Here is a 12,134-nt window from a genome sequence, read left to right on the forward strand (position 1 = left end):
GCTAAAAAGTTAGCTTCCCTTACTAATGTATTAGCCTTAACTATTTGTTCTCTTAGTTTTGCCAAGCTTTGTCGAAATAATTCATCCCTATAAAGGAAACAAGACTTAAATATATCAAAAAATGTAATTTAGAAAATCAGTTTCTGATATTAGTATTGAGAAGACTACATTATTTTTAGTAAATTCTCAATGAAAAAGCATAAATTTGGTCACCAGATGTAGAGTTCTGATGAAAATTAGAATAATTATGCATCAGGAAAGCATAGTACTAACATTAATATATGTAACATTTATAATTAAATATTCAAACAAATTCATAAATTAATCCATCTTTACAGGTGTTTTAAGAGACATTATTTATAACCATGTTTACCTGAAAGCTGGAATATAGATTGATTTATGGGACCAAATTTAAACTATGTATTATTGCCTACAGACTCTTTGTTTTATTTTTTTACAAATAACACATGAAGAAAGCTTCGAAGCAAACTAGAGCCTTCTGACAAATTCAACAGCATTTTCTATTTTCAAACAAATATTTAATCTGTTTTTATTCAATGATTTCCAAGTCTCTCCAAATTATTGGGATAAAATATTTTGAATGTTAGTATGTAATACCCAAATGGTACAGTAGGCCTATCCTAAAAGTGTTTTAAAAAGGCAACTGGACTTTTTCTTGAAGATGTTTCACTTCTCCTCCAAGGAGCTTCTTCAATTTCAAGAAACATCAAGAAAGTTCAGTTGCCCTTTTTGAAGCACTTTTGGGACAACTGTGACCTGAATGACTGAGAACCTCTGTAGATGTACAACAGGTTTAGTTCAGCACCACCTGTTCAGCCACCATTCAAAGGTATGACGACTCTGAACAAGAGGACTTATAAACGCTCCTCACAGTTGCAGCCATCACAGCATCCTGCAGTCACATGATTCTGATTCAGGGACTTGGCAGCCAGTTTGCAATTATGATGATTACAGCGTCCTTGTGATCATGGCCATCTGTGTCCTTCGCTGCCAGCTTTCGATAAGCAAAGTCAATGGGGAAGCTGGAAGGAAGTCGCAAATGGAGACTACATGACCACAGGATGCTGCAATCATATGGGATTTCCCTAAGGACAGCAAAGGGAACTGCTGCAACTGCTGTTGCAAATCAAATGTGGTCACGTGACATCACATTTTAAGACCATGTCCCTTAGAGACAGAGTTGCTGATCCCAAATACCGTTATTAAGCAAGGACCATTAGAATAAATCAAGGCAGGTATAGTCTCTTAGCAAACTGGATTACACAATATTTACCGAGGAGACCATGCAAAAAACCCAGTTAAATGCACTGAAGGCCTTACAGACACAGAGTGCAAAAAAACTAAAATGACTCAGATTTGAGCAACAAATTAAGTAGGTAACCCTTTCGTATCACTATTGATTCGAAATGATTTCAAGAAATTTTGCCCTACAGCTCAATCTCTCAAGTTACTTAAAGAACAATATTCTTACCTCTCTTCTGACCAGAAATTGATTTTCTGCTCAGCAGCCTGGGCAGCATCTGAAAGGCTGCCACCACACTGCTGATAATGCCTTTCTGGAGAAAGCTGTTGCCTGAGCTGTTCCAGCTCCCGCTCATACCATATCCGCTGCTCCTCCAAAGCATTCCGTTTTTCTTCCAAATACTGTTTCTCCAAGACCTGGACCACATTTTGTAATGGATCTAGGCAGAAAAGGGCCCACTCTATTTTAGAAACTATTTCCAGTAGGAATGCTTAATATAACATTATCACTTTATGAAAATCCTCCTAGGCTTCACAACCCTATGCACTGACCTGATTAAAACACTGTCCCAATATGCCTTTTGCATAGTTTGGCTTATTTCTTAACATGGAACATTTTCATACATTCTTATAGCTAAAATGATTTAAGGTAGAATAAAGGACATGACTCAAAAACTGCACGTGTCTTCTTCTTTTTTTAATCCCATAAAACTTTCAGGTTTAGGTTCCATCTATCAGAATAAAAATAACGTTGGGAAAATGTAATCCCAAGTTTTCTATTAGAACATCTATTTACAGAAAATTGCTACTATTATTGATGTATTGATATAGAAAAATTGTATGTTTTGTATTACAGTATGTATCAATATACTACAAACCAGAGACCTGTTTGGTTTCAGCACCCCTGAACCTCAATTTTCTCACCATTGCTGTTTAGCATTTTCATTATAACTTCCATTTGTGCAAATTCATAGTTATAGTCTGGTTCTGAAGAAGCTTCACTGGCTGCATCCAAATCATGTTCTGCATCATGTTCTTTTTCTTTTTCAGAGTCTTTACAGCAATCTCGACGCTTTCTCTTAGGAAGATTAATTCTACATGAAAAATAAAAAGGTATAAAATTACCAACATGTTTTTTTTAAATAAATTTGTGTAAAGTTCATCTATATGAAGGAACTGGGGACAGCAGGAAAAGACATACTTGTTCCAAAACAAAGAAGGAAAAAAATGTGATTATAGTCCTTGCTCATCCTACAAAATATGAATACAAAAGTATACTGCTAGCTGTTCATCAAGCCCTTGAAACGTCACTAAACTACTGCTATGGAGGATCATTATGGAAGACAGCACTAGCAGGAAGTCACTATATATTACAGTAGGGATTCTTAGATCATCGATAATTACTCCCCAAGGAAGTACTCTGGGAATAGCCTGGAGAGAATGGAACAATTTATAGTTTGTTATGAGTCAAGGATCCAGTTTGGAGTTGCTACCACCAAGATACTTATATAAAGTAACAAGCCTAGGTTTTTTTGTGGGGATAATGTCATTATTTAATCTGGGAAAGCGGGTAGTTGGGTCAAAGATTCTAAAAACCACTGTGTTGAAGTGTCAGTCTTCCTACTACCAGTGGTAAATGTGATAAAATTTGATTTTGTTTTTTTTTAAAAGAATAAAACAATTTTATATTATGAAAATGATATTTGTTACATTTTACTATCAAGATTGTTTGTGATGAATATGGCTGAATATTAAAAGCTGATAGAAGTGATAATTGAATTTAGATTGAATTAAGTTCAAATTCTCTTCAATATAGGTGTCACAGTATGAAATAACAAAAATATCAAGTGGGCTGAATAAAACTCTAGAAATAGTTGCTGGGGCCTGTATATCACTATCTCAAACTGAGAAAAACTAATTCTGAACTTTGAAATATAGTAACTTTTTAATTAATGCTTTTTGGAAGTATCCTTTGTGAGCAAAATTATTCACTTGTATATATCTATATAAATAAGGTAAACTAAGTAAAATGTTGGCCTTGACACTTGGTGATTTCCTGGACAAATCCATGTTATTTTTCTTTACATAAAAAAATATGTGGTTTGCTGCTATCTTCTTCAGAGATGCTTTTTTGACTTCAAAGTCTAGCCAACAGACATGGTATTCCTAGCGGTCTCTCATCAGTGCAAAGTACAATTCAGTTCCCTTCATGCTTAAGTTTATGACACCAGAAAAGGGCTGGCCAGGTATTGCTACCTAATATTACAACTGAACATTAAACATTCATGTTTAAAAACAAATACCTAAAAAAGTGGTTGTTTCCCCATAAGATTCTGTCTCCATGCCACAGCTGAGTCACAGAACACACCAGTGTGCCATTTACACATGATCTGAAAAATAAAACACATTTATAAGACTAAAATCACTCTTCATATTCAAGTTCCCACACCACTGTGGATAGTACTTCAGCAAAGTCCAGTCTACCAGAGAATTATTCTAGTCAGTAAGATGACTAGAGGATGAGTAAGCCTTGACATTTGCTACCTCTTTCTATGGGAGAAACAGAAAGCCTGGTAATGTCTCTTCCCTCTTTTGTCTTTTAGTGAAAGAGTGGATAATCACTGCCTTTTGGCTGTGAATTTGCCCTCATTCCCCAACAATCTGGGAAGAGTTCCAAATGTCCCCTTAGACAGGCTATATTTAGTAAGTGCTAGATTGACCATCCATTTCAAATCACCGCCAGGTCACTATATTAAAGTAAATTGATGCAGCTCACTGCTTGATAGGCTAAATACAATTATGTGGCCATTAAGTGTAGTGGAACATAGAAGTGACAAATCTCTCACTACTCTAGTTTCTTTATAGGCTGCACACCCCAAGACTTCATCCAAGTGATTTGATTTGATGCTAGGCTAGAGAAATATAGCAGTTTAAATGGCATGTGAATAGCTACACTCAACCCAGCAAGCTGTTGTAGTGTGTATGGTTGAAGCAAAGAGAAAATAAAAAGCTAAAAATCAGGAAACTGCTTAGCTCATCTGAGCCACACATGGGGTGGAAATGAGTGGACAAGGAGAACTTAGATAGACTTTCTTTAAAATATCTTAACCAGGACAACCCTGAACCTTAGTATTGCTGCTCTTCTGGAAAGTGTATAGAAGGCTCTTTCTAACCCACTGCAAAGTGAATGTTGCAATGGAGTGAAGATAGGGATTTGTACACATGCTTGTAGGACAGAATTTGTGTGTGGATATATAAATAAAAACATGCAGTCCTGAAGAGAATAATGATTGACTCTTGCACATACACATGACCGGATAGAAGGTATAAACTATGGCCTTACACACCCCATAGTAGAATCATATGGGACTTCTCACCCACCTCCACACTGAAATGAGACCTATAAAGACACGAGAAGCTCACACTGCAGATGCTCCATCTGAATCTGATGGTTGATGGTTGATGATATACTGAGGTCTTATAATTACAACTGGAATTGCTTGATATTGAGCAGCATCCATCAAAGGCTACCATTTTATACCTTACTAATTTTTGCTACTCATATTTTTCTGTATTTTACAACATTTTGCAAACTAAGAAGACAGAATTTTTATAGCTTGTGTATTCCAGTTTTGGGAATATATTATCAATAGGTTACACATTACATATAGGATTAATGCAAACATGAAATAAATAAAAATAATAACTTTGTATTCAGTGTTAAATCATCAAGGATTTAATTAAGACTTTCATTCTTACTGACAAAAACATATTTGCTGCAGTACATCCCTACTGTAAAAAAAAAGGAGGGGAGGGAAATAGTTGATACAGTGCATGTATTTAAGTAACTGGGTCACAGGCTGTTTACTGCAAGCCATCTGCAGAATCCTAGTTTAAATCTCTTTAATGAGACATTTACTTAAAGCATTTCAACAGTAATATGAATTCCTCCAATATGCAGTTATTCCATGAAAATAAAGTTCATTCGCTGTATAAGCCAAAAGAAGCAAAATATATCTTTTATTCTCAGTTTGGAATATAATTTAAAAGAAGTAGCTTTTGTATAATGTTCTACTCTGCTCATAAACAGAGGCACATAAACCAGGAAAATAATTAATTATCCATCTCAATTTTCTCAAGCAGGTGATATTTAAAGCACAATTTCTTTGTTTTGTGGCTGACAATATAAATAATCCTTAGTACTTCAACTGTAAAAAAGTCCTCATTTTAAATTCATTTTCCAATCATAAAGAAGTTAATTGCTTTTTCCACAAGAATCTACAATGAACTGATTCAATTGTCAGTTGTAATTCTATAAAGTAGTTTGTGCTTATTTAGAAATCTTGGATGAAATACAAATTAAACAAAGTTTATTTATTTATACATTTTTTCCAGTGACATGCCTCTTTATTGTTGCCAGTCAAAATAACTAATTCTTCACAATGCAACTCTATCATAACATGAATTCCATCTGTTTGGAATATTTTTGTTGTTAAGCCTTGAACTTTCATGGTAACACACTCAGGTCTTACAAAAAACACAGTGAAACTAATTTTCTATATATTTACATGTTTGCCAACAGCTGGCCTTCCCCAATGAAAGAATAAGAATATTTCTGTAAAATCTGTCTAATACAATTTAACTAAAATCTTACTGAAAAATATTTCCCTGCTTGGTTTTTGGCTTTAAAAAGTATCAAAAGTGTAACTAATGATAAAATGTGTAAGTGAACACAAATCAGCACTCAATCCCAAAATTACTGATACTAATATCTGCCTGATGTGAAATAAGGATGGCTCTTAACCTCAAAACTACTTGGAACCATTAGCCACAAACTTTGTGAAATGTATGAACGCTGTCGAGTTTTTCTGAAGGAAGAAGTCAGGAACAGAAATTAGTACTAGCTAGAATAAACTGTAGCTTTCAAAGTTTAGGCAAGTTTACAGTCTTCCTCTCTTTGTTAATGCAAGGTCCTTTTGTTTAAATTACAAAGGCTCCCAATTTTACAGATGCCCTTACCTTGCATTTTCTTTTGGTGAGAGAGAAACTTCTCCATCTAGTGCAATGTCTATCTCACAATGTTCTGGTTGAATTCCTATCCCAAATAGCTGTATGTCCTGTGAGGTATCCGCACCAACCCTAGTGTGGTCCTGATTAAGACAAATAGAGTGAAAACAAAATCTGCTGCTTCTATCATCCTAAGTAAAGAATTATAAATTACAATGTATGTGCAATCCAATCCAAACTCAAAGGTTTATATTTACTGTAAAATGTGAAATGGGTGATATTGCATCTTTCTACAGAGCACTGCCTCAAACTCATTTAATTTTCTCTAGTTCCTCCATGGCTCATGTATACTGAGAGGAAGTATGTCAGAAATAGCTATTTGGAAATCTTTGACAATCACATGAGAAATCTTCATATGCTAGCCCAGTGGTGGTGAACCTATGACATGCGTGCCAGTGGTGGCACTCAGAGCCCTCTCTGTGGGCACATGCACCAGCCCCGCCTCTCCCCACAGCCCCCTCCTCACCAGCAGACCCCCTGGAGAGTCACCACTGAGTGCAGCCCATGCAGAGCAGCGCAGCCAAGGACATGGCAGCGGGGACAAGACTCCACCCTTGCACCCAGTCGTACACAGTTGATGCTGCAGGACGCAGGCAGAGGGAGTGGCTGCCATGGCCTGGTGGGCTGCCTGGGCGATCTGCAGCAGGTTGTGGAGGCGGTGGGTGACCCTGTGGGCAGGTAGGGGGTGGAGCGGGCTGGGGCAGGTTTGGGTTTTGGGCACTCAATCTCCAAAAGGTTCGCCATCACTGTGCTAGCTTGTTACAAGGGTTTCATTAAACACTGACTCATACTTTCAAAATACTGGTAGTCCTCAATTTACAACTATTTGTTTAGTGACTGTTCCAAGTAACAACAGCACTGAAAAAGTGTCTTATGACTGTTTTTCACACTTACAACCACTGCAGCATCCCCATGGTCATGTGATCAAAATTTGTACACTTGGCAACTGGTTCATATTTATCATAGCTGCAGTGTCCCAGGGTCATGTGATCACCTTTTGTGATCTTCTGACAAGCAAAGTCAATGGGGAAGTCAGATTCCCTTAACAACCATTTACTGACTTAACAACTGCGGTGATTCACTTAACAACTGTGGCAAGTAAACTAGGGTAAAACTCAGTTAACAAATGTCTTGCTTAGCAACATAAATGTTGGGCTCAATTGTGGTCTTAAGTCAAGGACTAGAGTAAAAAATTTGCTGGGTGCTGTAGACATAGTAAGCTTCCTATTTTTTTTTCAAATCCTGTTTGACAAACTTCAATAAAAGTAAAGAATTTGAAAGTGTGATTGTTTCTTACCTTTAAATAATAAACCAACAATTCATTAAGTGCAGGATCTGCATTTAAATTCACCAGATAGCATTTGTCTTCTCCCATCTTGATCCCCAAAGATTCAAGAGAAATACCCATGCTCTCTAATTGCTTTTGTCTTTCCTGTAAAATTAATAGAAAGTTTGAATAGCTGTAATTATTTTCACGACAATGAACTTAAATATTATGAACTGTGTCCAAAGAATCACAAGTGGAAGAAATATACTTGCTAATACTTCTCTATAAATACTTATGCCACAGTTTTTGCAATAGTGTTGGGTATTGAATAAGATATTGTATCATTTTCCCATTCAGCAGAACAATTTTTGGTGTAGTGTTCAATATTCTCTCTCTCTCTCTCTCTCTCTCTCTCTCTCTCTCTCTCTCACACACACACACACACACACACACACACACACACACACACACAATATTGCTATGAGCAGAATCACCGTTCTTCAAAATCAGTAACAGAGTAGAAAAGCCAACATTAATTTGAACCCAGCTAATGAGATGAACTTAAAACAAAAAATTACAGAAACAGGTACAAGTTTTTTTCTATCATTATTTTATTCATAACCCTCTGTTCAAAGATGAATGAACCTGAAAGTAAATAAATTGTATAAAAACTCAATGTGTTTTGTTTTATGTGAGAAAAAGCATGGTTTCCAGGGAAGAAATGGTGAACTGAAGACAAGTCTGCAAAAACCAAAGCTCATGACTACGGCAGAATGAAAAGCCGTGGAATAACAACCGTGGCATGAAAGTTTGTAAAATAGGGCAAAACTCCTTACCAAGTGTCTCACTTAGCAATGGAAATTTTGAGCTCAACTGTGGTCGTAAGTCGAGGACCACCTGTATGTTGTTATTTCTGGTAAATCTTAATGGACTTTTGCTGACATCAGGACTGAAATGATGAGGCTTTATGGATTTGTTTATAGATAAAAGGAATATAGGAAGGTATTTTATTTTAAAAGAAGGTTATAAGTTACTAAAATTATATTTGTTATGATAAAATTGGAAGTCAATTCTTTATATATATTTTTCTTTATTATTTTTTCTTTCTTTTCTATTTCTCTATTTTGCCTTTCTCTTCTGTACCTACCTCTTTTTCTTTTATATTTTAGTTTGTATTAATTTTTATTATAGTTGTAATTTTTAATAAAATTGCTTCAAAAATAAATAAAAAAGCAGACATATCATATTCCTTCACAAAAAACTACAATTTATCAGTGTTATAGTAGTGCCAATAAACAGTGGTGTCAACTAATGATGAAGTCTAACAACTGTTGGCTTCCATTATTTTAGAACTTGTATTTGATATGGAGGGAAGCATCATACACAAAACACCAAATGAAATAAGCCAAACTCTGCAACATACAAATGTGCAGAAACTCTAAAAATGCTCAGCTTTCCTTGAAGAATTCAGGCCACAGATATAATTTTAATACAATGTAGAATGAAGAGTTGCATTTATCTGTTACAATGAGCAATCCTTGCCTTCGAAATGCTGTGACTACCTACAGCATACATAAGACTCAAAGCCTCTTTAACTCCAGCATTGTGTGTATTGATTCTATAACAGGGGTGTCAAACTGCCGGACGCATCACCAGGAAACTGCGTCTACCTCATTGCCGGCAGTGGGGGAAAAACTCCGATACGTTGCGCAACATCACGTGACATCGCGAGTTTGACATGTCTGCTCTGTAACATTATTGCAAAAATTAAAAATATGTTGCACCTGGAACATGTTTAAGAAATAGGAATATAAATTTAATCCATCTCAATTAAGTCCTAAATGCATAATTGCATAAATACCTGTGCAATTTCTTCAGTTTTTCTTAATTTCTCTTCCCAGGTAATGGTTAATTCTTGTATTAGTTTTTCAGATTCCTCCAATTTTTCCTTTAATTCTGGCGCTTTCATAGCCTTTAATATTCAAAATACACCTGTTACAACTTTCTCAAAATTCCAGAGTGGTTTATATCAAATATTTTCATTTCAAAATTATAATTAAGAAAATTGGAAAACAGAGAGCTCAGACCAAATCACTCTTTTGGGGTATATTTGTAAACTGCAGACATTACTTTTCATTCTCCTTCATAGAATCATAGAATGAATACTGAGTTATATTTCTCTGTTTCCTTTCAATTGGAAACTCAAAATATCAACCTTCAGCAAAGCCCTTTTCTGATACAAAGTTTATAGAAAACTCCAAAGTTTTGTCTAAATGTAAATGCATTTGTCCCTTTCTCTTATTTCCATTTTACTCATGTTTTAAATATTGCTGGATAAAACAAAATTTTCACCTGCTTTACCTCTGCCTGAGAAAGTTGCTCTTTCAGCTTCTCTACTTCTTCCCGTAGTTCTCGGATAACCCTAGCATTGGGATCCTCATTCACTATAGCATGATTTACTATCCTTTTAGCTCTATCTGCGTATCTCAATGTAGACAATGTTTCTTCATAATTATCAGCTGCTGGACTGATTGTAGCTATCATGGCTGTTTGGCTATTTCCTCCCAGGTTGTCCTAAAAGGTTTATTAGGAATAGATAAAATGCGTAAAACAAAATTAAAGTATTCTTATGCCTGAAATATATTTTTTTATTCTTAACAGATATCATTTTAAAGTCTCTTTCAGCTGTAACTGATCTGGTCACCCTTAGACATTTCTAACATTCAGCATTAGAAATCAGTATATAAAAATTATTTATTTATTTATTTATTTAGTTGCATTTGTATACCGCCCTTTCCCTGAGGACTCAGGGCGGTTTACAGGGAATTAAAAATCAAAAACATACAAAAGTTAAAACCAATTAAAAAGCATTAAATTCACCCTGTACACTAAAAACCCCAGTTAAAATTTTCTCCTCAGCCTGGGCCCGAGAGCTCAAAGAGCCAGGTCTTCAGGCCCCGGCGGAATGATCGGAGGTCGGGAGCAGTCCTCAGCTCCACCGGCAGCTGGTTCCAGAGGGCAGGCGCTCCCACTGAGAAGGCCCTATCCCTGGGTGTCACCCGCCGGCAATCTCTCACCGGCGGAACCCTGAGCAGACCCTCCCTGTCTGCGCAAAATTAGAATAAATTTTGTTGCAATGATCATAAAGGAAAAATACAAACCCCACAAGAGATCTTATTGCAGTATTTCTCATTTTTACTAAATATGCTGCAGCTTGTACACCCATGTGCATGGTTACTTGAGGGTAATAAATGATGTCTCCATTTTTAAATAGGAATAGAATATAACTATGTTTACCTTGAGAAGCCAAGTGAGTACAGAATCTCGGTAAGGAACAAATTTATTTTTCCCCTTTCCTGCTGCTTGGTCTGCAAGTGATGAGATAACCAAGCCTAGTGTTGAAAGGGACCTATTAAAATGGTAAATGTGATCAATTTGGGCATGTGACACATAATTTGGAAATACATTTACAATTGACAGCGCCTTATTTTTAAAAAGCAGGCTCTACACTATGTGATAAACTTTTTGAAGGGGAACAGGAATCTGTAGAATGCTAAGATGACACTATACATACATGCAAGTTTAAGATGTCTTTGTAATAAAAAAGTATTCAAATGAACCTATTTTAGTTCCATTATTTAAAGTCTTTAAATGTAGTAATGTTATGACTAATTGATAAATATGATTAGTTTTGGTACAGTGTGATTTCTAATACTGTTTATTTGTAATTTAAAACTGCTTCATATAGCATAGCATACAGTAAGAAAAAATCCTTTGTAGTATAATAACACCAGCCACATTAAAAAAAAGCCTTTTTAAGTCTTCAGATTTTGTTCTCCTTTTTTGCCCAAGTAAAACTTTGTTATATGTAATGTAAAGCTAAGCAACACTAATCCTCTCCTGTACACATGAGCATGTCATAGAACAGAGGAAAGTACACATCGACTGGAATGCATATCCTTTCAGTTACATATGGAAAGCATTAGTATTTGTGAATACTTGAACTAGTTCTGACTTTTTCCAGGGAGAGAATTGGCACAATTACAGAGAATTAAAATAACAAAATATCTTAGTATATTATGAGACACTGCACACAAAAAATTATCCCCGGGTCTGAAATGCCTTCTTTAATGGAGAGAATTAAGAAATGAGGAAAGCAGTGATCTATCCAAGTTCTTAAGAGTATATAAAAATGCTTAGAACGGTATTAGTGCATGTTCCAAGTCCAAACATCTTAAAGTTGCTAAGGTTGAGAAACATGGCTCTAGAATGCCATTGAGAGAAGATGCAGAATAGATGAAGAGTGAAGCTGACCAAGCATTGATAAGAATCTTTCTTAAGGATTATTTTGTGGCCATATGGATGGCAAAAAGTAAATATTTTCCCACCCTTATTGTGTCCATCGAGAGCTAACTAGAGGGCCTGTTTAGAGTGACCCAAGTAAAGTGACGAAAGTGTGGGATCCTGGAAGTGTGCCTTCTCCCTCATTTTGCCTGCCCTATAGACACTATTTCCCCTTGTGATCTGGATGGTCCTC

General features: G+C 35.8%; 1 protein-coding gene across 1 annotated transcript in view; it reads right to left on the reverse strand.

Moving 5' to 3' along the window:
- Nucleotides 1–8: 8 nt before the first annotated feature.
- LOC308679346 (kinesin-like protein KIF13A) overlaps nt 9–12,134 on the reverse strand; it is a gene marked incomplete at its 3' end in the record, with an annotated part of 40,682 nt that continues 28,556 nt past the window's right edge. The window contains exons 10-18 of the mRNA XM_081346956.1: nt 10,895–11,006; nt 9,959–10,171; nt 9,459–9,569; nt 7,628–7,762; nt 6,283–6,413; nt 3,567–3,653; nt 2,188–2,357; nt 1,493–1,703; nt 9–87 (exon numbers count right to left, since the gene is read on the reverse strand). Coding sequence (XP_081203082.1) covers nt 9–87; nt 1,493–1,703; nt 2,188–2,357; nt 3,567–3,653; nt 6,283–6,413; nt 7,628–7,762; nt 9,459–9,569; nt 9,959–10,171; nt 10,895–11,006 — 1,249 coding nt within the window. The remainder of the gene's footprint in view (nt 88–1,492; nt 1,704–2,187; nt 2,358–3,566; nt 3,654–6,282; nt 6,414–7,627; nt 7,763–9,458; nt 9,570–9,958; nt 10,172–10,894; nt 11,007–12,134) is intronic.

The sequence above is a fragment of the Vipera berus genome (genome assembly GCF_964194415.1).
Source record: "Vipera berus genome assembly, contig: HAP1_SCAFFOLD_234, whole genome shotgun sequence".
Lineage (NCBI taxonomy): Eukaryota > Metazoa > Chordata > Lepidosauria > Squamata > Viperidae > Vipera > Vipera berus.